General features: G+C 42.2%; 1 protein-coding gene across 1 annotated transcript in view; it reads left to right on the top strand.

Moving 5' to 3' along the window:
* LOC124270342 overlaps window positions 1-15722 on the top strand; it is a 50746-nt gene extending 35024 nt beyond the window's left edge. The window contains exons 3-5 of the mRNA XM_046705391.1: window positions 11244-11385; window positions 13857-14015; window positions 14981-15722. Of these exons, the coding sequence (XP_046561347.1) occupies window positions 11244-11385; window positions 13857-14015; window positions 14981-15113 (434 nt within the window). The 3' untranslated portion in view covers window positions 15114-15722. The remainder of the gene's footprint in view (window positions 1-11243; window positions 11386-13856; window positions 14016-14980) is intronic.
* The last annotated feature ends 9736 nt before the right edge of the window (window positions 15723-25458 follow it).

Raw genomic sequence — 25458 nt, 5'->3', positions numbered from 1 at the left:
ACATTGTACCCATGTGGGGAATCGCTCTAACCACTAGGCTACCCCACAGCCCCGATCATTGAAATGGAATTACGACATGTTGACAAACAAATAAACCGAGCATCGAAAAGTGTTCTGCGTTATCGGGTTTTGCTCACACATGCTTCTTTACGTGTTTTACTCCGTGAGACCACCTCCGTGGTGTAGTGGTTAGAGCGTCCGCCCGGAGAGCGGAAGGTCGCGGGTTCGATCCCCGACCGCGTCATACCAAAAGACGTTAAAATATGGTACTTGTTGGTCCCTGCCTGGCGGTCGGCATTAATGGTTACAACAAGGACTGGTCGGCTCGGAGTCAGTATAATGTGTCTGAGTGGGGTATTCATGCTTCACTGCGGCATGGTATCTCAGTGAGCTAGCACTATAAAACCAGCTTAAGTCTGGGCTAGCACAAGCAGCCGCACATACACATACACACGCATGCACGTCGTCATATGAGCGAAATATTCTCAAGCACGACGTTAAACCCAATTTCACCTCACCTTTTACTCCGTGCACGGTTGTAAACCGTCAAGCTCAATAATGATTTGCGATTCGTTACAGCGATAGAATAGATATTCGCGTTACTGTCATGGTTTGCTGTTCGCATCACCTGATTGGTCCCGTGATTAGAAACGAACATCAACAGCAAGCCATTTAAAAAAATTTAATCATGCATCCGTGTTAAAGCTTACGTTTACTTGTTTGGCCGGGATGAAAACAAATATACAAAACAAACACCAACCTCTCAGATAATCGCTTCTCCTTAATTCGTTTGTGTTGATATGCAACAACCCAACAAAACAGACCTCAGCGGAAATAGATTGATCTTGTTTCCTATCAAGATAAAGTGCATACTTGTTTTTGTGCATGTACACAGAACCAGATGGGGAAAGTTTCAAAGAAAGTTGACAAAGTAAGCCCGTCAGCAGATCAACAACGTAGTGATGAGATAAAGGGGGTGGTGTATTGATCGTTTGGACATAAAAGAGTTTCAAAAATAATTGATAAGATGTCTAGTTGTTTATATAAGAGTTCATAAAGTGAGAACCACATCGGAAAGTCCCTTTGTGGCGGACTAAAGGACGCCAATCAATGCACATCAGGATCAGGATTACTGCAAGGTGAAAACCAAGTGTCTCACAAGTACGCAACAAAGACAATTAATGAGACAAAAGAATCTATTATATTATCCTTCCACTTAATAAACAACCACGTGTCATGTCTAGGGTAATTAAGGCTTGATGCATGGAACTTGAAACATTTCGTAGGTTCTTGAGAAACAAGGTGCTTATTCGTGCTTTGAAATACACTTATGTCATGAGCATATATTAGTTTTTCTCTACAGCTATGCAGAAAAGGTGGGTTAGTGCTGTAGCAGAAGGATGATGTTAAGGCAGATGTCTTCTATCTTTAAGTGGCTTGTTAAAACTGTAGTATCATTGAAGATAGACTTGAACTTCTTTGATTTTCAATGAGATGTTTCGGTTCAGATGCTAGTGCCTGTATCAGACGAGTGTTGAATACCGGTTGATGTTGAGAGGTTCAGTTCACGCATTGATAACTTTGTACTTCACTCAATAAGTCAACGTTAGTCCGCAGAGCGGAGAGAAGAGCTAACGTGTTTTGGTTTGGTTCTTGTTAACTCAGTAACGTTCCGGATATGTGATGGTGGTTTGTAAATAATCGAATATGGAACAATTCTGTGAGCATCGATCTACGTATTTGGGATACGATGACACACTCCAAAATCACTCCAAGTGAGGCTGACCGCTCAAGCTGCATGGTGATTGGTGCTCTTGTGAGACGAGACGTTCGTTCCATTGTTAATCGTCAACGCAGCTGTAGACAGAACATATGTCAGAGCGGAATGTCGTGGTTCAATTATCTGGCGTAGATACATGTAGCCCTGACTGGCGCCGGGCGTTAAGGATATGGACAGCCGGATTCGGATTTACTATAATGTGTACGAGTGGGGGGTCCATGTCAAACAGCGGCATGGACTTTCAGTGGATGATCACGTTAAAACAAACACTATCCATGTCTGACAAAGAGTCAGAATATTATGTCTGAATGGGGTGTCCATGTCAAACAGAGGCATGGAATCTCAGTTGACGAGCACGTTAAAATCAACGACTGTCTGCAGAATTATCAGTGGACTAGTATTTTTAAAACGAACTGCTGATCAAATTGAAATGAGAATGATGTGTCTGAGCGGCGTAACCTTGTTTAACTGAGACAATATTGGAATATCGCTTTAACAACAAAAATCCAAAAAAAACCAAACCAACAAACTGCATTATGGTTTTTAATGTGGACTAACAAGGAACTGTCTGGCTCGGATTCACTATCCTGTCTGGGTAGGAATCAACGCTTTGACACGATTAGATGATTTTGTATAAAAGAGCGACATGGCCAGCGATACAAAATAAGACTAGTACAAACAGCCACATGCACATGTGCATGAAAGCCCGTACTTCAATAAAGTTATTTTGAACCGGTTAACCCTACTACACTAGTATTTGAGCTCATCTTTGTTCGACAAGTGTACAGTACAGCTCGTTCTTTTGACGATCTGGACTATTCCATTCTGGTTCAGGTCCTACACTACATCTCTGATTGCTTCGACTCTTCCAAGATGAATCGTATGTGTTAACAATTTCAAAACTAAAGAATCCACGGCCAAGTTACAGATATTGTCAAAGTCCGGAAACTTCATTTTAGCCTGGAAAACATCCAGAGCTTCCGGACCAACAATGTTCCCTTCAATTTGATTTCGTTGACACATCAGTTTACAATAGCAGCGTCCCGGATCAAATTCAATCAAAAAACGGAACAGTATCTTCTTTGCTTCAACAATTTCACAATGCAAACAGGAAATTGCAATCCTCTGGAAATAGTAAATGTCACAATCGTGATCGAAATCAATCTTATTACTCCATCCTCATTAATTCAAGTGACGACTGTCGCCTGTGTTGTCATTTCACGAAAGGTTCATAGTTTTTCTCACCTTATCAGTCCAAAGATCTAAAACAACAGGCCGATGGGCAATATGTTCATGTAATATAAAACCCGTCACGTGTCCTACAACAAAACGCAATATATGCATTGTAATTTGATGTTGTGACGCCAAGCAATAATCAAGATAAGTTGTTATCTATGTGTCAGTTGCGGCAGCAAATCAATTATTTCTTATCTCCATTTTTATCACCATTAATAATCTCCACGAAAACATGGGAAGCGCCCTGGACACGAATTGATTCTCCAAGTCCAATTTAAATGATGCATTTTCCATTGAAACTGTGATAGAAAAATACACCAATGTTAATACTCAAAGCCGCCGCTCTATATCTTTAAAAATATTTACATTGCCATAAATGCATTTGTCCATTTTGTACGATGTCGGCAACCACACGTCCGTTCGCTATTCGTTGTTATTGACCTTTCAAGTGTTTACCTGTAAAGCCACAAAGGCGCCTTGCTGTTTTCATGGCCCTTTTATCGTAATCCGTAACACGTATCCGTATTCACGTTTACACTTGGCCGTAGTTATGCCTTCATGCATCCACTCTTAGCAAACGTGCAAAGTTTAAGATGGCGTCCATCAAGTCATTTGTCGATAAGGACATGGAGTTGATATTTTTACTGTAGTCAGGCACGAAAAGGTACACTTGAAAACAAGTCAAAACATTGATTACAAAACAGTCTCGTTTCCTGTTGACTGGGTTCCGTCCTAATGCGCAACTTAGTACAATAACCAGTACAGAATTTTGAGACCAATAAATTTAACTGGATACATAAATATTAATCAGTATTATTTGATACATTTAAGCACTGGTATATTGCAACACTACGCTCCTTATAATCCTTGCAAACATGTAGTGCAGCGTGCTCTGTCATACAACGAGCACTGACAAACGGAAACCTGGAAATCGTGGAAATCTCAAAACGAGGCTCTGCCGTTAGAAACGTTTGGCGGTGTGGTACGGATTTGATATTATATCAATTACATCGTGTGTTACAGAACTACACTGAATAAGTGCACAAAACATAACAGGTGTAACCAGTGAGCCAGATGTATTGTGAATCATTTTACGACCTCATCAAACAGGGGCAGTCTGTGACGTCTTAGTTAAGGTCATGCTGCCTACACTTCGCCATAAAATATAGAAATACGATGTTATTAAAGTTTAAAATTAAAATCCATTTGTAAATACCATTTTATTATGAAACGTGGAATTGGAATCCAGTGTAACCCTAGTTGTTTGTGATGTCTATTTTCACTTTCACACGAGATAATTCGGATCGGCTGAAAAGTAGATCATTGTCTGCATTGGTTAATGAGACTCACGTTTCGGTTTGGAGAGATCAGAATGCATAACCTCGGCTAGTTATAGTGCACGAGCTAGAATTTGATTCACAGGGCTTTCGTGAATATTTTCTAAAGTCAAATAGACGTTTAACAACGGTTTCCGTATGATGCGTGCTTGACATGTAAGAACAAATAATAATAATAATAATAATTATAAGGCTCCAGTATCCATGCACTTGTGCATGTTCAAAGCCTTAAGACACCATTTTACCCCGGAGACAAGCTGCCTGTGAGGCACTAGAAGGTTGACACATGACAGACCACCGGGTACCCATTCACTGCTTGGTGAACAGAGGCAACTTTGAACAAACCCACTTGTCTTAGGTGAGGCCAAATGTGTCACCTGTGCTTCGGGCAGTACGGTTACCCATTCAACGACCAACGTCGCTTAACGTCAACTGATTTGTGACCACACACCACCAGTGTGGTAACGCGGAATTCAACGGGTCTCACAATATGTGGTGAAATCAGAGCATGGCTATTCTATCTGGAAGTCTCTCAGTATCCGAGAAAATTGATGATCATCTTGATACGGATAGGTCTAAATCACATACCGCATTGCGTCAACAGCGATTTCTGTAGATACGGATGCAGATTCGGAAGCGAACCGGGAACATCAACCGGAGAGATATAAATAGCCCATTACTTTACGCTCGTGGTGTCCTTCATCATATCCGATATTCAACAAGAATTCCTTGTCTCCTTATTAACGAACAGAACATTTCTAATTTTCATAATGTCCAAACAAATGAGCTTCTACTTCAGTTGGGGAGTGTGTTGCTTAGTGGATTATAAGGCTGAATTCGAAAGACTACGTTACCAACCAGGAGTTTGGGATTTTGAAGATGTATAACTATAACGCTGAAAACCTCAAGGCCCTAAGGACCCAGAACCGTAACAAGCTGTGGGTCCTGATCAGAATGTGTAGGTCCTTTATTTTAACATGGAAATAATACTCTTAGTTATTGGGGATGATCAAGCTGTCGGCTATAAGGACCTGCAGAAAGCAAAAGCTGTGGGTCTGGGTGGTTTTCAGTCGGCTTCGGGGCCTAAGGACCGACGTTAATTTCGAACGCTGTGGTATATATAGGAATCGTCTTCAGATGAACTCGGAAGGTGGACCGTCTAATCAATTGGTCAACACACTGCGTTACAGGCACAAGACTCCTCACCTTGTCGATGAAAGTCATGTGCGAAAATGTCGTAAATGACAACCTATAGTGATTCAGAGAAGAATCAAGATATATCAAGAATCGGTGTAAAATAATTTGGGTAAGATTGGCCACTTGTCAAGTCAAAGAACAAAATCGTACGAGGGGTGAACTATTTCTCAAAACAACACTGCTTTCTTTCAGGAAAATACATACAAAGGTTGTCGTACTAGTGTTAGGTCAGGTTGACCCCTTTATGTAACCATGGGAATATCTCACAAAAAGGACATGGTTGTAAAATGCATTCGTTCCTGTCAATATATGTCCATGACAGAGAGATAACAAACACACAGTTTCGGCTGTCGCACTGTTTCCGAACTCCCCGATTGAGCACGCTTTAATCGATACCTTGTCAACAGGATGTGCATTAAGGCTTAGGGCAGACTCCTCGTAAATAAAGTTCTCACGCTAAATGTGTTAAAAAACAACGTTTAACATGTCACATTTTGTGATTTTTTTCGAAAAATAATATTAACGGTAGCAGAATATTATCCACGTTATTAACGAAACAAACATTTGCATGTTTTGTCGTGAGCATGGGAGACGCACTTGTTTGTTGATTCAAGCCTGTCCAGAGTTCACTATAGTATAATGTGTCTGAGTGGGGTATTCATGCATCACTGCGGCATGGTATCTCAGTGGGCTAGCACTATAAAACCAGCTAAAGTCTGGGCTAGTACAAGCAGCCGCACATACACATACACACGCAGGCACGTCGTCATATGAGCGAAATATTCTCAAGCACGACGTTAAACCCTGTTTCACCTCACCTCACCTCACTACTACTACTACTACTACTACTACTATTACTACTGCTACTACTACTACTACGACTGCTGCTGCTTCTACTACATGTACTACAACTACTACTAGACTCGGTGAAACGCAACTCACTACTACTACTACTGCTACTACTACTACTGCTACTGCTACTACGTGGGCGGCGTGCTTGCCTTGTGGTTACGGTGACCAGGGTGGGTGCAATGTGTGAAGCCTATTTCTGGTGTCCCCCGTCGTCGTATTGCTGGAATATTGTTGAAAGGGTTCATGGCCAGGAAGGCTAACATCGTGGTACTTGCAACGCAATGTTATGGCTGAATGAACACGGCGCGCCTCACTCGGAGGCTCTGACAAATTACAAAGAAAACAGGATTATCAAACATTTACAATTGGAAATTCCCAAACATGACCAAAACCAAGTTCATACAATAACATTTTAACACTGCGTAACCATAAACATCGTAGTAGAGGTAACATAAGTGTCGAATAGTTCACACAAGGTTTTCAATGAAAAGTTGTAACAACTGACATTTTTAAAGGGCCACTGATCCAGCCAACAATAACAAAATCAACAACCAGTCCACGGAAATTGCTCTGGATCAGTGGCCCTTTAAATTAAGTAACATAGCTTTAAGACCTTTGTCTATAAGGTTGTGTAAAAGAGCCTGTGTAAGAAAGCACTTTATTTCTTCCGGTCGAATCTTCCCGCCTTTACGAAAAACCATAATTTTACTTTGCCTACATTAACGTTAAGGCTCCAGTCTGCAATAATTGGAAAGCGTATTAAGTGATAGCTGTAAACCTCCAGGTGATTCGGATATAAGCACCATATCGTCCGCAAATAGTAGTATAAAAGCAGCAATCCCGCGTCGATACTTTCCTGTAGTGCTACTTCAAGATATAGGGAGAAAGGAATCGGTGGCATAACTACACATAACTTCCCCTTGTTTAATACCCAGGAGCATAGAAAGTAGCCAGATTTTTACGCCGCAATTGTTTCCAGCAACATCACGATTTCACACATTGTACCCATGTGGGGATTCGAACAGGCTTCGGCGTGACGATAATGCTTTCCACTATAGCTACCCCACCGCCTCTAATTCCCATGAAGATAGAAAGAAGCCAGATTTGACAACGTACGTGAACATCAGATCTCAGAGTGATATTCGGACACGATAATTTTCCATAGTCCTCTGATGCCGTCCAAATTTCAAGTCTCGCTTTTAATACCGATGTAAAGATTTTTGAAAAGCTGCTGTTTATGGTGATTCCCCTGTAATTACTTTCATCTTAAAGTTCTAAACAAGCGAAGAATATAAACACTCTACTATAACAATGTTTTGAAAAGAAATCTTTCTACTCCCGACATGGATTATGCTTCCCGGCACCGTATCTTTAGCTTTGGCGGTACTCCCCTACTTCCTTCGAAGTTAGCTCTCCCGGGAAATCCGAAATATACATTTTAGCCTTCCTGGGACATCTGAAAATTAACTTTTAGCCTTCCCGGCACGACACCGTTGAACGCGGCGTAAAACCATACTTACTCCCTTACTACTACCACTACGACCACTACTACTACTGCTACTACTGCTACTGCTACCACCACTACTACTACTACTACTATCGCTACTGCTTTTGTCATTACTACTACTGACACTTATTCTTTATCTGTAAGCGTCTGAATCATGAAGCATTTTGGGGAATTCATCGCACATTAAGCACCGTCATTTAGCGAGAACACTGTTTAACCAACTCAAACTTTCACGTCTTCTGCTACTTACACGTAAACTACAACGTCAACTTCTCTATCTGCTACTACTCTATCATCATCATCATCACTACTACTACTACTACTACTACTACTAGAACCATTATTTCTACTACTGCTTGATGTTACTACGCTTCCAGCACTAGTAACTGTTTCTTACGGAAGCGTAGTAGGGCCACGGTGAAATTTTTTTTGGGTCTTACTATATCTCCCTACGTAGGACTTGAGTATCTCCTACACGTGGGACTTAAGTATCTCCCTACGTGGGACTTACTGTATCTCCTACGTGGGACTTGAGTATCTCCTACGTGGGACTTAGTATCTCCTACGTACTTAGTATCTCCCTACGTAGGACTTACTATCTCCTACGTAGGACTTAAAATGTATCTACGTAGGACTTACTGCTCTCCTACGTAGGACTTTGTATCTCCACGTTGGGACTTAGTGGGAGATATTAAATCCTACGTAGGAGATGTGGAAGTCCGTAGGAGAGAATAATCTACGTGGGAGAATCCTACTAGGGCCTCTAGAGATCCTACGTACTATCCCCATGAGAGGAGATCCTACGTAGGAGACGATAAGGACATCACGTAGGAAGATAATAAGTCCTACGTGGGAGATTAAATCTAGAGATCGTACGAGGGGATGACTAAGTCCTACGTAGGAGATACTAAGTCCTACGTGGGAGATATTAGGAAGTCCTACGTAGGGAGATGAAATAAGACCAAAAATTTTCACCGTGGCCCTCCTACACTAGTAACTGGTTTCTGGATACGCTGTACTTACTTCTTTTTTACCAATTATACGTATTTCACACATTTCAAAAACGGTTGCAGTGTGAGACTTTGGCTTGTGCCACTCGAATCGGGAAATATGTACGTACATCTAGTACAGAATCCATCGACCATTTTACTCAAATCTTTCCGAAACTATCCATATGTATTGCAATGATGATAACGGATATGTTTTGTCGATCTTGGATCTCTTGATTTCATTGCTACCATAGGTGTATACGTGAGAAACATAAAATTACGAAAATGGAAAACTCTCACAAACCCAGGGGTGGTAGCCAAGTGGTTAAAGTGTTCACGACGAAGACCCGAGTTTGATTCCCCACACGGCTACAATGTGTGAAGCCCATTTCTGATGTCCCCCGCCGTGATATTGCTGGAATATTGCTAAAAGCGACGTAAAAACTCACTCACTCACTCGAATCGAGACTCAAAGACTCCCGTCGCGGCTGAAGTATAAAGCGAAACATGAGTCCCATTAACCTATTCAGACAATGACCTACTTTTCAGCCGGTCCGAATTTTCTCGAGTGAAAGTGAAAATAGACATCACAAACAGCTATGGTTACACTGAATTCCAATTCCTTGTTTCATAAGAAAATGGTATGTACAAATAAATTGTAATTTTAAACTTTAATAACATTGTATTTCTATAGTTTTTCGCGAGGTGTAGGCAGCATGACCTTAACTAAGACGTCACAGACTGCCCCTGTTTGATGAGGTCGTAAAATGATTCACAATGCATCTGGCACATCTGGTTACACTTGTTATGTGTTTTGTGCACTTATTCCGTGTAGTTCTGTAACGCACAATGTGATTGATATAATATCAAGTCCGTACCACACCGCCAAACGTTTCTAACGGCAGAGCCTCGTTTTGAGATTTCCACGATTTCCAGGTTTCCGTTTGTCAGGGCTCGCTGTACGACAGAGCACGCTGCACGACATGTTTGCAATTAGAAGGAGCGTAGTGATGCAATATACATGTACTTAGATGTATCAAATAATACTGATTAATAATTATGTATCCAATTAAATTAATTGGTCTCAAAATTCTGTACTGGTTATTGTACTAAGTTGCGCATTAGGACGGAACCCAGTCAACAGGAAACGAGACTGTTTTGTAATCAATGTTTTGACTTGTTTTCAAGTGTACTAACAAGAAACGAGACTTATGTAATCAATGTTTTGACTTGATAAAGAAAAGGAAGAAAGGCAGAAAGTAATCGGATACACAAACCGAGTGTCTCAATGATGACACTGAAGCTAGTACCTGATCTTCTCATCACTGCAAACAACTTCTTCCGTCATCCGTTTCGTTATATCCACTGTTGACAATGGACGTGTGTATAGCTACCAATGCTTGTTGGTTGATGGTCTTGATGCCCTCATTCTAGATTTTAATTCTTTTCAGTATGGGTGTCATGTTTCAAGTAGTGTGTTCTGACGTTTACAGGGGCCAATTCCATATCCGATTAATCGACCGTTTTGGACTTTACGTCATCTGTATTGTACGTGATATTGTGTCAAGAACGCACTGAATTTGTTTTCAAGAGCAAAGTGAGTGAGTGAGTGAGTATGGTTTACGCCGCTTTTAGCAATATTCCAGCAATATCACGGCGGGGCTTTACACATTGTACCCCTGTGGGGAATCGAACTTCAGCGTGACGAGCGAACGCTTTAACCATTAGGCTATCCAACAGCCCCTTCAAGAGCAAAGTGTGCGCATCGGTTTTTACATTCGTGTGTACTTCAGTTAAGTTTTAAGGGGCGCTGGGATAGCCTAGTGGTTGGAGCGTTCGCTCGTTACGCCGAAGACCTGGGTTCGTTTCCCTACAAGGGTACAGTGTGTGAAGCGGATTCCTGGTGTCCCCCGCCGTGATATTGCTTGAATATTGTTAAAAGCGACGTAAAACTAAACTCACTCACTCAAGTTTTCAAGACTGAAGTCAACTTTAATGAATAAATAAGCCAACATTAATAATTTCTCCGCTAATTAAAAGTACGGGGGGAAAAAGGAAGAGCGTCAGCAACGTTTTTCAGAGCAATGATAGAGCCATACCCAGCTATTACCGCCCAATCAGGAAACAGCAGGCCGGTTTTGGGCGTAGGAAAAATGGCATGGTTAGCCGATCAATGACACGGGATCACTTCTAATTTTATTATTGAATATGATTTAATGGACACAAAGATCAGGTTTATGATGAAAGAAATCTACAACATAATCTCAATCAATTCGATTTTGCGATGATTGTCATTTCATTTTTGATGTTTTATAATCGATTTTTCACTTATTGCTACATTTCAGATGACAATGGCTTGTGTTTCCGCGCCGAGTCTCTCGGTCACCGCGAGGGCAACCTGTACTACTGCAATGACCCAGCCCTACCGTTGTGTTGTGAGAAGGATAACACACATACCTGCTGCCAGGCAGAGACTACAAGAAATGTGTATGTACTGACAACACGGTGTGGAGTTGTAATGATTGTTTGATGCCGCACCCTGCGATATTCCAGGTATTAGGCGGAGATCTGTAAGCCGAGATGAAATTGTGTTTGACGTCGTCTTTAAGGATATTGTACGTAGATTGCGATGGTCACGGGTGTGTGTGCGTGCGTGTGCGTGTACATGTGTATGCTCGTGCGTGCGTGCGTGCGTGTGTGTGCGTGTACTTCTAATCTGGACAAAGTCCGTGATATGTCCTGCTTTACGTTGGCTAAGTGACATACCATACCGCGGGGCGGTGGGGTAGCCCAGTGGTAAAAGCGTTGGCTCGTCACGCCTAGAACCCGGGTTCGATTCCCCACATGGGTGCAATGTGTGAAGCCCATTTCTGGTGTCCCCCGCTGTGATATTGCTGGAATATTGCAAAAACACTAAACTCACATGGGCACACACACACACACACACACACACACACCGCCAAGGGACAAGCAAAAACCATTATTTAACAGTTAGCAGTCACTTAACGAAGCACCGACCTCCCGTTGTCCAGCCAGGCTCTTTGTCCTTAAGACAAAGCATACGGTCGATGGGGCCCATACACAAACGAGTTTGGGTAATCCTGTAATTGACATCATGAGCGTGAGTGAGTTTAGTTTTACGCCGCACTCAGCAAGATTCCAGCTGTATGACGACGGTCTGTAAATAATCGAGTCTGGACCAGACAATCCAGTGATCAACAGCATGAACATCGATCAATTTTGGATACGATGACATGTGTCAACCAAGTCAGCGAGACCTGACCACCCGATCCCGTTAGTCGCCTTTTACGACAAGTTACTGAATATCAATTCCAACCCAGATCTTCACGGGTCTACATCATGAGCATCTATCTGAGCAACAACAGCATCATGGAAGGCCATGAGGATGACCACGCGATCCCTTCAGTCGTTTCACACGACAAGCATGGGTTGCTGGAGATACATCTTGTTCGTCAATGAACGCTGCCAATATCGCAGCTTGATCCTGATATCCTTAGCACAAGAGACCAATGCACCAGGAGTTACATTTGTTTGTACATCGAAATCAAACGTAAACTGGCAGTTACGAATGGAGTGAGTGAGTGAGTGAGTTAATATTTCAGCCATATCGTGACGAGAACAAGTTAATTTATATCAATATTAAAATCAATAAATTTAGAACATAAAAACCTGTCATCGAAGGACAGTAAAAATACCAGGGCATCACAGATATAAATTTAACACTAGTACGCTATCATAAAATGACATCGGTATAGACAGTTCAAAATATAAATAGATCACCAACAACTGAAGGTAGATCACCATACCAGGGTCCATGGGGACCTACAGTACTTTTGCTACCTGCATGGATTTACACCATGCCTTCAGCCATTGGCGGTTATGCTGAGATTTAGCCATACAGTAAAATGACAAAAATACTTCGTTTAAAACACTGGTAGACTTAAATTTACTTGAAATATTTTGAGACTTACGTAAGTTCCGAATGGAGAAAACTAAAGTGTCATGATATGTGCAGACTCTGTCATTTCAGTCACTCGGTCAAACAAACACGGATTATCTGTAGTAGTCACATTCACATGCTGATTCAGGGCGGGTCATTTATTGTCGAGATTCAGGGATAGGGGGAGGCCGCGGTTTGAAAGAAAACGGTGTCGTCATTATATAGAGGGTATGTGGTGCGTGGTCTTGTGCATGGGGCCCTGGTTACAAATCAGTTGACGTTACGCAGGGTTGGTCACGGAGAGTACTTTGATGGGACGTTACTGCGTTTGGCAGCTTGAGTTCTTAGAGTTTCTAGGACTTCTGTCCTGCCCCACAACGAAGCACACATGTGGTCTCACCTTTGGCAAGGGAGTTTGTTCACAATTGCCTTTGTTCACCCGGCATAATGGACCACTTTGAAAGCTGAAGGAGCTGAACATTCATCCAGGTGTGTGGCGCTTTTTCTGAGTAAGACCTGCAGTGCCAAATGGCAGTTCACATTCTCTCCTTCAAAAAAGCAACGTCTTGGTCTTCAAGAAACACCAAATACAGTATCAAACTTTACGGAAAGAAGTTACCAAAGTGGACAACACAAATCATCTCGGCATTCTTCTCGAAACACACATACATCAACAGGTACTCTCGAACATCAAACGCAAGTCTTAACATATCTCGCATTCCCTTGTACGCTCCGTTGGAACAATAAAAGTGTACATGTATATAGTTGACTACCTACCTTCTAGTGCCTCACGGGCAGCTTGGGTTATCCAGGGTAATACAGTCAATCCCTTAGGGCATGTCCCTGCGTCGTGGAGTTCAGCGCTAGATAAGGCCTCTTTATGTTGCAGAGTGCGGTCTTTAGCAAAAACACAAACGAACAGTCGAACAAAAGACTTGTTTTCTTAAATATAGTGTGAAATATGGTTGTTGCTTAATGTTCCCTGCTGTTGTTTCAGGAATGACCAACTGATCTTGTGGGGGTTCATGGCTCTGACGATCATGTGTTTCGGGGCGGTCTATTACTACTTCTCCAGGGAGGGCGACTACTGGGAGTCCCCCACGATGCGTCTGGCGGCCGACCACATGGCCAGAAGATTCGGAATCAGGAGCTTAGGGCAAGTATTGAGTAATGTGGGGATTTTTGTCACAAACTATGTTTACTTCAGCCACTTCTTTGAAGCTAGTCTGCCGTACAGACCCTGAAGCAAATATATCCAAGAAAGCCCATGCAAGTCTAGATTATGTGGCAAGTCTAGATTACCACAGCTTCAGGTCTGAAAATGAAGGTCTCAGGGCTCCTTTTCATTATATTTTATTGTTTTACCATGGACTTTTTTTTCTCTAAAATATGTTCACATCAGAGACAAGTTGTTAGTCTACTCTGACTGTGGACTGCTTACCCGATGGATTTACCGAGGACAACTACCATGTCTTGAGACAATATTTTTGGGGGGCAATTTTGCCCCAGTATTTCAGGGAACAAAATGTTGTCTTAAAAAGTATTAGGTTAGTTCCGCATGAAATGCCTCGACGAACATGTCTAATCTAAATCAGTCTAAATATTCCATGTATCAATACCTTAAAATGGAGTATCAAGGGGACGCAACTCTGCACAGCGAAAAGCCGAACCAACGTGACCTACCCGTCCCCTACTTTTTCATTCGTATGCAATCAACTGAGAGTTATTTTTTATTACGCGGAAACGTAACGTATCTAACGTATTTTGACTGTTTTCAAGAATGTCGATAAATCATTGTAGACCATTACTTTTGACAATCATCCTGCTTTGTAAGTGTTTGTTTCTAGCCGTTTTTCATTTTCAAAAATGAGAATCGTACACACTTCACGCCATACACCAATCACCTTTCAAGAGCGATCACTGCACAAACAACTATGGTCATAAGTAAGTGTAAGTGGTGATGTACTCTCAAAACATTCATGATCAACATTGATTGACTCAAAATCTCTGAGACTCCTAATTTTTCAATCGTAACCAAAAATAAAGTTCTCTTACTTTTTGTGAAGTGTATATTAAACAAATTAAGATTTGTGTGACAGAAGAATGAATGAATTTTCACAGGAAGAAAAAATCGGACGACTGCGTTTCCCCGATACAGCGTGATTTTGACATCATGGAGGAATCAGATCCCATGAGGACGCCATCACCGGAAGCGTCGTCGGCATTCAAACCAGAAGTCACAACTTTGACGTGAAGAAATTACGTCTGAAAAATATATCTGTGATAAAAAAAGACGTTTGAGAAAAGAGAATATATATATTTTTAAAAATACTTATTGTTTCGAGACTTGTACGAATACATTTTCGATACGATTGTTTAACTTAGATATTACCCCTCCGTTTCGTCGAAATATGACAGTTCATTAATAACTTAACACAAGCCCAAATTTGACACGGGGTCAGAGCCATGTCAAAGGCAACAGCCAATCAGGCTAGCTCACGTACTCTAAAATATAAACACACATCCTGGCTAACAATGATGTTAGCAATAGGATAATTTTGTATGGTTTTTCTTTTCTTTTTCTAAAAATGCAGTAATTAATGACTCCTACGATGTTTTCAATCATTATCCGTCACGAGCAAGTACAAAATGTTCACCTTTGATATTCAACAGAATATATGAATATCAATGCTTTTATCAGATTTCTTTGCACATGAGGTAAACATAATGTCGCAAGTGTTCTTAGAGTGACCTGCCCGTGGTGAGCACAAAAATGTGGAGTGGAAACTAGACAGGGAAGTCACATATTTGACTGATTCTGGTGTAACCATATGAACGCACGTAAACTACAAGAAATTAAAGTCTGTTTGCACTTAAAAGTAAATTCAATAAATTGAAATTAAGACTCTTTCATGAAGTTACGAAATTGAACATTTAAATCTCAGTTTTATTCCTTAGGATAAAAGTTTTAACAAACGATCATAGAGTCAAATAGATATTAATGGTTTGTATTACAATGGGGTAAGCGCAGTAGTCGGAAGAGTGAAACAAATGCACGTGCGGTACGTGAAGAGCGTTAACTTAGAACAACGTTAACCCTTGTCGTTCTTGGTGTTTCATTTGATATGCATACCGCCTTGTAATACAATCCAATAATATCGATGTGAAACAATGATCGTTTGTTCTATCCTAAGTTTATTAAAATTCTGAGATTTAAATGTTCAATTTGCAAGGTAAAATTATGAGGATACGCAATCTTAATTTCACTTTATTTGTTTTACTTTTTGCTTAAAGTGAAATTCATCGGTACGTTCTCACTGCAAAAAGACTATAATGTTTTCGATTAAAAGATTCAAAATCAGGTCTTTTCAAGTGAGAAGCTTATATGCAACTTGTTACCCCGGTGATTGTTTTGGATCAAAGGTACCGTTCAAAAAGTGTCCAAATGTGCGCCAGTTTTAGTCCGGCCCTTTTGCGACCGAAACAATCTGTTGGAAACAATAATTTAAAAAAAATATATACTATTAGATATAAACTTGTATGATCCGTCCATTCTTCATTCCAGTCGAGGTGTCACAGGGGTCCGTGCGTTTGTTCCTAGCAAGTTTCCTTCCCAAGCGTTTGTGCCTTATATTTTCTTTTGTAGCGACATTGCTTCTGTGATATTTGAGTTTGTGTCAATGCCACCCTTGTTTGCTGCTGGTAGAGATCACTCCACGGGGAGGAACATTTCCTGTACATTAGTTAGTTGCCTTGAAGCGTTTTGTCATTCGTATTTCTGCATCGGACGCTATGGACACGTTGAATAGTAGCCAGAGTCTTTTAAAACTAAGTGAGCGAGTGAGTTTCACGCCGCTTTTTAGTAATATTCCAGCAATATCACGGCGGGGGGACACTAGAAATAGGCTTCACACATTGTACCGATGTGGGAAATCGAACTCGCGTCTTCAATGTGACGAGCAAACGCCTTAACCACTAGGCTACCCCACCGCCCCACTCAAATAAGTCAAAGAAGCTTTCGAGCTTGGTTTCACGGTGCTGACAGACGGCCTATCGTCATTAGGCGGTTATTTCAAACCTAGAGTTCTCGTAAACAAGCTTATCTGGCGCTCTATTTGCTAAACACAGCTTTTTCAGTGGCAGATGCATGTAACTATATTTTCATAATCACCTGTTAATGCTGACACGCCACTGGAGGGGTGTGTGGATTGGGGGTGGGGTCGGGGGTCGGGAAACCTCGTTGTTAAAACGTTCGCTTGTCGACATAGATCCGGGTTCGATTCCCACATAAGTAAAATGCGTCATGCCCACTTGTGCTGTCCCCCTCCATGATACAACTGGAATATTGTTCAAATCGGTGTAAAACCACACCTACCGGCTACGGCAGAAATATTTTATGCCAAACTGTGATATATTAAGGGGTGACAGCAGAAATCGGATGATTGTACGTGCACTTCAAAATAATGACATCAATCTTTCATTCCTGCGTCATCTTCAGGCGGCAAGGGAGTTGGCAAGCTTCTTAACTCCAGTTGCTGTCCTTTGCGTCTGTGTTATATTTTGGATGGGCTGACGACAACGACATTCCGTTTCGAAAACAAAACGGCGACCTCGGTGCAGATTGCAGATTTGCAAAACTAGCGTACCGTCAACTGGGCGTCGATATATATTTCTCAGTTCTTTTCATTTTCTTAACCAAAGTGCTAAAATATTGTGCTGTAATCCACATGCACCAGCTATTGGTAGAGGTTGTGCAATAACACGTCTTTAACTTAATCAGATCGTCTTGACAAGGCGGCGACGTGTTGAACGATGCAAACTGGCATTTGTGACCCACTCGTGTTATTCCGTGACAAGCCGAATGGTCTTCATTGAGGTACGGAGAGGGACGACTGATGACTGATGACTTATGACTTAATTAGGGTAGTGACGTCGCGCTTTGAGTGATGAGGTTAGTTTTACGCCGCTTTTAGCACTATTTCATCAATATCACGGCGGGGCACACCAGAAATGGGCTTCACACATTGTATCCATGCGGTTAATCGAACCCGGGTCTTCGGCTCGACGACTGATCGCCTTAATAACTAGGCTACCCCACCGTCCAGTCGCGCTTTGAGCAGGCTTGGTGGGTATAAAGTTGGCGCGGTATAGTGCACACAATTTGTCATATTGAGGCTATTATAATTTTTATAATTTATGTTATCAATGAACTCATAAATATTGCCGTCCGTTAGAAGGTTTAATCAGCTGTAAGCCTGGATAGTTTTACCTCTAGATTCCTTATACGAAATTAAACCGTTTGCGTCAGTACAACATCTTTAATAATGTAAGCGAGCATAACCACAAATAGCTTTGATCAGAACTTTAACACTGGGACATACACTCCCAAAAATTAACGGGGTTGAATGTGTAAAATATGGTTGTTGCATAGACAAACCCAGGACAGTTAAAAAATAGTAGCTATTATTACCTCAGAACGTTGACATTGGGTTGGTTGGTTTGTTGCTTAACGCCGCACTCTGCAATATTCCAGCTATATGTCGGCGTTCTGAAAATAGTCATGTTTAGACCAGACAATCCACTGATCAACAGCATGAGCATCGATCGATTTTGGATACAATGACATATGTCAACCAAGTCAGCGAGCCTGACCACCCGAGCCCGTTAGTCGTCTCTTACGACAAGCATGGGTTACTGAAGACCAATTCTAACCCGGATTTTCAAGGGTGTTACTCTAGGACATACACCTCCAAATTAGATGTGTTGGACCTGTATAATATGCTGCTACACAAACTCACCCTAGATAATAAACTGACATAACAAGGATATAACTTTGTGCATGTAGGCTTGTCTTAAAGGTGCAGCCACAAGCTTGACTACTCATGGTTTCAGCAGCATCTGTTCCGATGTGTTGTATCACTGTGGTTAAGCGTGTCAATGTTTGCTATATGTTTTGTACCCGTGTTTGCTAAATGTCAATAAACGTGCAAATGCTTGCGTTTAGTGTTTATTTTCTCTTTCACTCAGCTGATTATAGATCAGCCAACCCTGTTGAGACGATGAGTGCGTGAGTTTAGTTTAACGCCGCTTTTAGCAATATTCCAGCAATATCACGGCGTGGGACACCAGAAATGGGCTTCACACATTGTACCTATGTGGGGAATCGAACCCGAGTCTTTGGCGTGAAGAGCGAATGCTTTAACTACACTATAGGCTACTAGACGGTTACACAAGGTCCTCGTTGACAAACGTCTGTTGGGCACCCAGAGTTGTTTCAAAAGAGTGCAAGTGGCGAAGGTTTAATTGACGCCTCGTGTAACCCGCCAGATTGAGATCTTCCGCTGGAGCGGCCTTCCTTGGTTGCCCTGGCCTTGGTCGATCCTTGACAGTGCCCGTGAGTTGTGTTTATTTTTCGGATAAGCCTACAGATGACAGAGTGATAGTAACCATAAAATTACATGCATACGTCTTTCCTCGCCATATAATAATAATAATAGTATTGAAAATGAGTTTCACTTCATATTTGAATGTGATGCCTATGTTACTTCAAGAAAGAAGTATATACCAAATTGGAATTTTTTACCAAATATTTGTAAATTCCATAAATTATTGACCTCACATGATGTGAGTATTCTGATTAAATGTGCAAAGTTTATTAAGAAAGCTCTGAAATGTAAATCTGCACTAGTTGAATAGTAATACACGTATACCTGTCATACATGTATATATGAATTGAATATACTTTTGAACATGGGCCGATGGTTTACAAACGGAAATAATCTATCTTCTTCCTCGCCATATTAACGTGTAGGGATGAAACGGATGGCACATTCACACGTTTGATACTATACTAGCTACATAAAGAAACTGTGCATTGTCAAAATATTATCCCAGTTGATAAGTACGATAACAATGTCAAAGGTACATATAAACTTTAATGGAGGGATCATGAGACCATAACAAGTCGGGAGAATTTCAATTGAAACGTCAATCAAAATGACGTCATGAGCCCACAAGCGGGACAGGGGTCAAACGACCATGTCACAAGCTCAATAATGGGTATGTCCACAATCGGCATTGAGAACAGCAGTGCATCGACGACGCATAGAGTCTATCAAACGTGCAAGGAAGGCTTGTTGGATGTCACGAAGTTATCTGTCGGATGAGGAAGATGGCGTAGACGTCGACCCATCTCGTCCCAAACATGCTCTTTCGGGGAGAGATCCGGTGAATTTGCAGGCCAAGGCAGTAAGTCAACGTTGTGGTGTTGCAAGAAAATCCATAGCAACCCTTGCTGTATGAGGGCGGGCATTGTCCCATTTGAATGTTAACACAGGGCCATGACGTTGCAGAAAAGGAATTGCCACAGGTCGAAGAATCTGATCCCTGTAGCCCAGACCAGTTAAGTTGCCCTGAACAATCACCAAAGGAGTTATTTGGCGTGCTGTTATTCAACCCCAAATCATCACGGAACCACCACCAAAGCGATTCCTATCCAAGACACAGGCCTGTGCATAACATTGACGTCCATCACTATCGGAAATGTTAAACCTGGACTCATCTGTAAAACAACATTTCCCCACCAAAACAAGGGTCTGCGGACATGATTTCGGCACCACATTCGGCGAGCTTGTCGATGACGTTGTGTCAGGATAGAAGCCGTATGGCGGGACGTCGTGGTCTGATCCCGTGATGACGTAAACGTTGTCGAACTGTGTTGGGGTGGATACGGCGAAGTCCTGGGATGGTTCGGGCAGTCATCACTGCAGTCTGCAACCTGTGGCGAAGATGGGTCACCCTTATCCATCTGTCCTGTCTTGGCGTTGTTACACGTGGACGTCAGAACGTGGCCGATCGATGACGTCATCATCGAACACCTGGCTGACCTCATTTCACAGGGGCAATAACCTTGTACTGAGCTCACCTTGGGATATACAACTTTTCCCAGAGGTATTTTTAGATCAGGTGCATAGCAACCGAAAGAGAATGACATCATGGCATACGGATAGATCAACTGGTTTAATCCGGTTTTGGAATGAAAATATATAAACCCCTTCATTTCGGATCATGCATCACTTCATCCCTGACTACACAGACGACATCCAGCTATACAACTCTCTCTCTCTCTGTTGGCTGTTTATCTTGAAGATGGAAGCCGTTCACCGTGATATCCTCAGGAGGAATCACTCCGGTCTAGTGCAAGCTATAAAGCACGTAGAAGAGGTGGTGGACAAACTGATGCAGTTTAAAGTCCTTACCATCTTCATGAAGGCAGAGATTATCGAAAACCACAAACCTCCTTTGACCGGGTGAGAGCTTTATTAGATACCCTTCCCCGGCGAGGACCCCAAGCTTACACCCTCTTCTGTAAAGCATTGGAGGAATGCGGAGAGATACAAGCCATGACATTGCTGGGACTAGAGACAGACAAGATAGAGTATCCTCATGGTCATGATGATCTAGATGGGTACCTATGTATGGACAGTATCCCTCTCAGACCCTGAACTCAGTTCAAGAACGGCTGAATTCCTTTCAGTCTTGGCCTGTGCAGATGAAACAGAGTCCTAGTCAAATGGCCCAGGCAGGATTTGTGTTCTTAATCAGAGGGACGCTTGCAAGTGTGTTCAATGTGGTGTTGTTCTCAAGAACTGGGACGTAGAGGATGATCCTTGGGTCGAAAATGAAAAATTGTCTCCAAACTGTCCGTATTGGTCCTGGTAGGAATTACCTCAGAAAGAGGTGGTCCGTTGGGGTAGTCATGTAGATTTACATGTGTAACAGTGTGATGTTCATTGTACAATACTGTGTGTATTTGTGACTATTTGAGAATAAATCAATTTTGGTTGTCATTGGCTGATGTGGTGTATAAAAAGTCCTAACAAAAGGTAGGTGAAGGGAGAGCAGAGTGGTACAGTGGAAACGCAATGGGCTCATAACCCAGAGGACCGTGGATCGAAACCACGCTCTGCTAATAACATGTTTTTAGGAGTTAGAATTAGGGCTAGCAGTCATCTATATAAAGTTCAGAAACGGTGATTTAGCCTCATTTAGCCGTGGACCCGTGATAGTGACACTTCATCTGAAACCTCTGTGTGAGAGTCAGTATTCATTCTGAACAAGAAAATGAACAGGGAGACCCTATTTGGACTATCCTAAGAAATGGACCAAATATTACTATTTGCAGGCTAAAGGATATCCCAATCCTTTTACTAACGTGGATGATTATGTGATCTATTATGAGAAACAAGGGGGTAAAGATGGACCTACAGCATTCTAAAGAGACTTTTGCACTCACGTCTCCAACCAAACAAGTCGTTCAACAGGCCAAAGCACGTATTCAGATGCAGGAGAACGGGGAAAAAGAAGCCACAATAATTACTTCCTCCCAGAGTCGCACAAAGAAACGGAAGACGAGTTTTTAGATAAAAGCAGCTAGTAGACAGGTTCGCTGCCATTTATACGCGGACCACCATGCAGTCAGCAACGTGTCTTGTGTGCTATCAGACGTTTTCCAGAAGGGATGCCATGCTTAGACATCTCAGGAATCAACACAGACGAGCAACGCAGCCACCACCACCAACACCACCACGACGAGCACCACCACCACCACCACGAGCACCACAAGCTCCACCACCACCACCACGAGCACCACAAGTACCATCACCTATGATGCAACCAGTGCCACCACATGTGGGTGCTTTGGAAGAATTTAGACCGATACACCCCTTCACCATGATTGTCTCAGGGCCCACCTCCTGTGGGAAAACGTTCTTAGTGAAACAGATTCTAGAACGGATGAACATTAAACCTTATCCTGAACGTATTATTTGACTCTACAAACGATGGCAGCCCTTGTATAACACCATTCAAACCCATGTTTATCCCTATGTTGGATTTCATCAAGACATTCCTTCTGATCTCGAAAAGTACGCGTTTCTGGACCCCCATGTGGTGAATGTGGTTATCCTCGACGACTTAATGTCGACAGCGAGCAAAGATCCTCGCATTACAGATCTGTTTACGGAAGGAAGTCATTATCGTAATCTCTCAGTGATAGCCTTGAAGCAGAATTTGTATTTCAGTAAGGATCCCACACAACGAAGAAACTGCCATTATCTGCTTCTGTTCAACAATCCTATCGATCAACAACCCATCATGACTTTGGCGAGGCAAATGTATCCAGGTAACACAGACCGTTTCATGGAGACGTTTCAAAGGGCTATCCAGAAATCATATGGCTACTTGTTGGTTGATCTAAATCCCCAAACACCTCCCCATTTGAGACTTTGTCCCAATGCATTCAGCTTAAAGGAGACCTTCAAGCTAGGACTTAAATAAGTTCCACGTGTGAAATGTTGAGTATGGCTTTTCACCGATTAAGCATCGTAATAGAAATATAAGTGTAGATTGCGGAGAATTGAACCCATGCCTTCGGTGTGACAATCGAACACGTTAACCACTAAACTATTCTCATCCCGGTCCCTGTGTGTTGTGTTACAAAAGACTACTATAATAATGTCATTTTCTTATTGATTTAAAACGTCAGACTTTAATGGCTTCGTCTCATCAGGGAGCATTGGCTGGCCAATCGACTAGGAGACCGGAACTCAAACTGGAGAGATGCAATGATTGTGGGTTTGAAAGAAGAAAGAACAAAGACTCGAAATCCGCCATCTCAGACCACACCCAAATTCACCCAGGCCACAGCATCTTTTGAAAAAGCATCAATGTACTCACCAGCAATCACACCCACTATGTATACAAGATCAGGAAATTTAAACTACTAGAAGCCATCCACATCAAGAGGCTCCAATCGGCCATAAACAGGGACCAACGATATTACATCCCCGCTGCTTACCACCAAGTCATCACCAAGCAATCTTAATCTTATTATTCTTCTGTGCACCATATCCTGCCTCCCCACAATAATCTCTCCCCAGCTGTTCCCACAAAAAAATATTCTTTTTCTCATCACTTTTCAAAAGAAATATAGGTCGGGCGGGAGGATGGATTTTTATTTTTACATTTTATTTTATTTTATGCCCAAAACCCTTGATTTCTGTGGAAATTTACATCTCTGTCTCCGATATTATAAACTGTTTTAGTAGCAAAGCCGAAACCTTGCGGTTCGTGGCGAGATGGGTTGATCAGGACAAAAAAAAAAATGAAATATCACGATCCTGTTCTTGTGTCACATTTTGATAACCACCCATTAGCCACTCGCCCTGTATTTATGGATGAAAACGCCAGGCCACTTCGTTCCCGACTTCCATGGCCTGCTTTGAGCCCGGATCTGAACCCATTGGATCCTGTCTGGGCCATTCTTGGACGCCGAGTGCAAGCACTGGATCCGCCTGTACAATATCTGGCATGTTTGAAGGCAGCTTTGCGCCGGTGGTGGCACCCACACCCTCAGGGTCAGGCACCTAATCGCAAGCACCCAAAGTCAGCCACCCAACCCGCTCAGCCATCGCGACTTCCACATGTGTTACATTTGACCACATTCTAAATGGCATTCTGTATTCAGAGATTTCAGGCTTGCTGACTTGGTTGACACGTCATCGGCTCCCAATTGCGCAGATCGATACTCATGCTGTTGATCACTGAATTGTCTGGTCCAGACTCGATAATTTCCAGACCGCCGCCATATACCTGGAATATTGCTGAGTGCGGCGTAAAACTCAACTGACTCACTCACTCCACGTCTGTAAATAATTGATTCTGGACCAGACACACTTGTGACTGAAATCATGGTTGATTTGTTGTTTTACGCCGCACTCAGCGATATTCAAGCTATATGGCGGCGGTCTGTAAATAATCACGACCAGACAATCCAGTGATCAACAGCAAAATCAGAATTACAATAAATGAGAATCAAGAAAATTATTCAGATAATGGCCTATAGGGTAACCAATTTCATTTTTCCCCGACCGACCGACCCATGTTCAGAATTTGGTGGCTACTTGAAATACATAAAAAATAATGCCCTATTCGCATTTGAACAGACTATTCTCTTGGTGTCTGTCGGTAGGAATTGGTCTCCAGCAAACCATGCTTGTCGTAAGAGGCGACTATCGGGATCGGGTGGTGATCCCCGCTGACTTGGCTGACTCATGTCATCGTTCTATAGAACGTTATTACAATTTCTCGCGTTCTCTGGAGGCGGCGGTCTTGGAATGAAGAAAACATATTTTTAAATTTTATTTATCCTTTAATTTATTTATTCTTATTTATTTAATTTGTTGTTGTTGGGGCGGGTGGTGTGTGTGCGTGCGTGCGTGCGTGCGTGCGTGTGTGTTAGGGTTGGATGATGATGTTACGACAACCGGGCATGGATTTCTGAAGACCAATTCGCTCAAGACAAAACTGGCCAGGGGCGGATATGAATATCTCACACTCCGGAGGTGTCAAACCAACTGAAGAAACAATTTTAATATACATACAGATTTAGTAACTTTCTGTCTTTGTAGGACAATTCTGCTCGCAGTTGAACCACTGGTGAAGTTGTCACAGTGAACAGCTGTTTTGAACATGACTTGTCAATTTCACATATGCCTGCAGTCACTGAAGGCCGCTTGACAAGCGTACTGCGCATGCAA

Source organism: Haliotis rubra, unplaced genomic scaffold (assembly GCF_003918875.1).
Source record: "Haliotis rubra isolate DU_JTF1 unplaced genomic scaffold, ASM391887v1 Scf151, whole genome shotgun sequence".
NCBI classification, from domain to species: Eukaryota; Metazoa; Mollusca; class Gastropoda; order Lepetellida; family Haliotidae; genus Haliotis; species Haliotis rubra.
The sequence above is the reverse complement of the archived record's forward strand: the minus strand, read 5'-3'. Positions and strand labels throughout refer to the sequence as shown.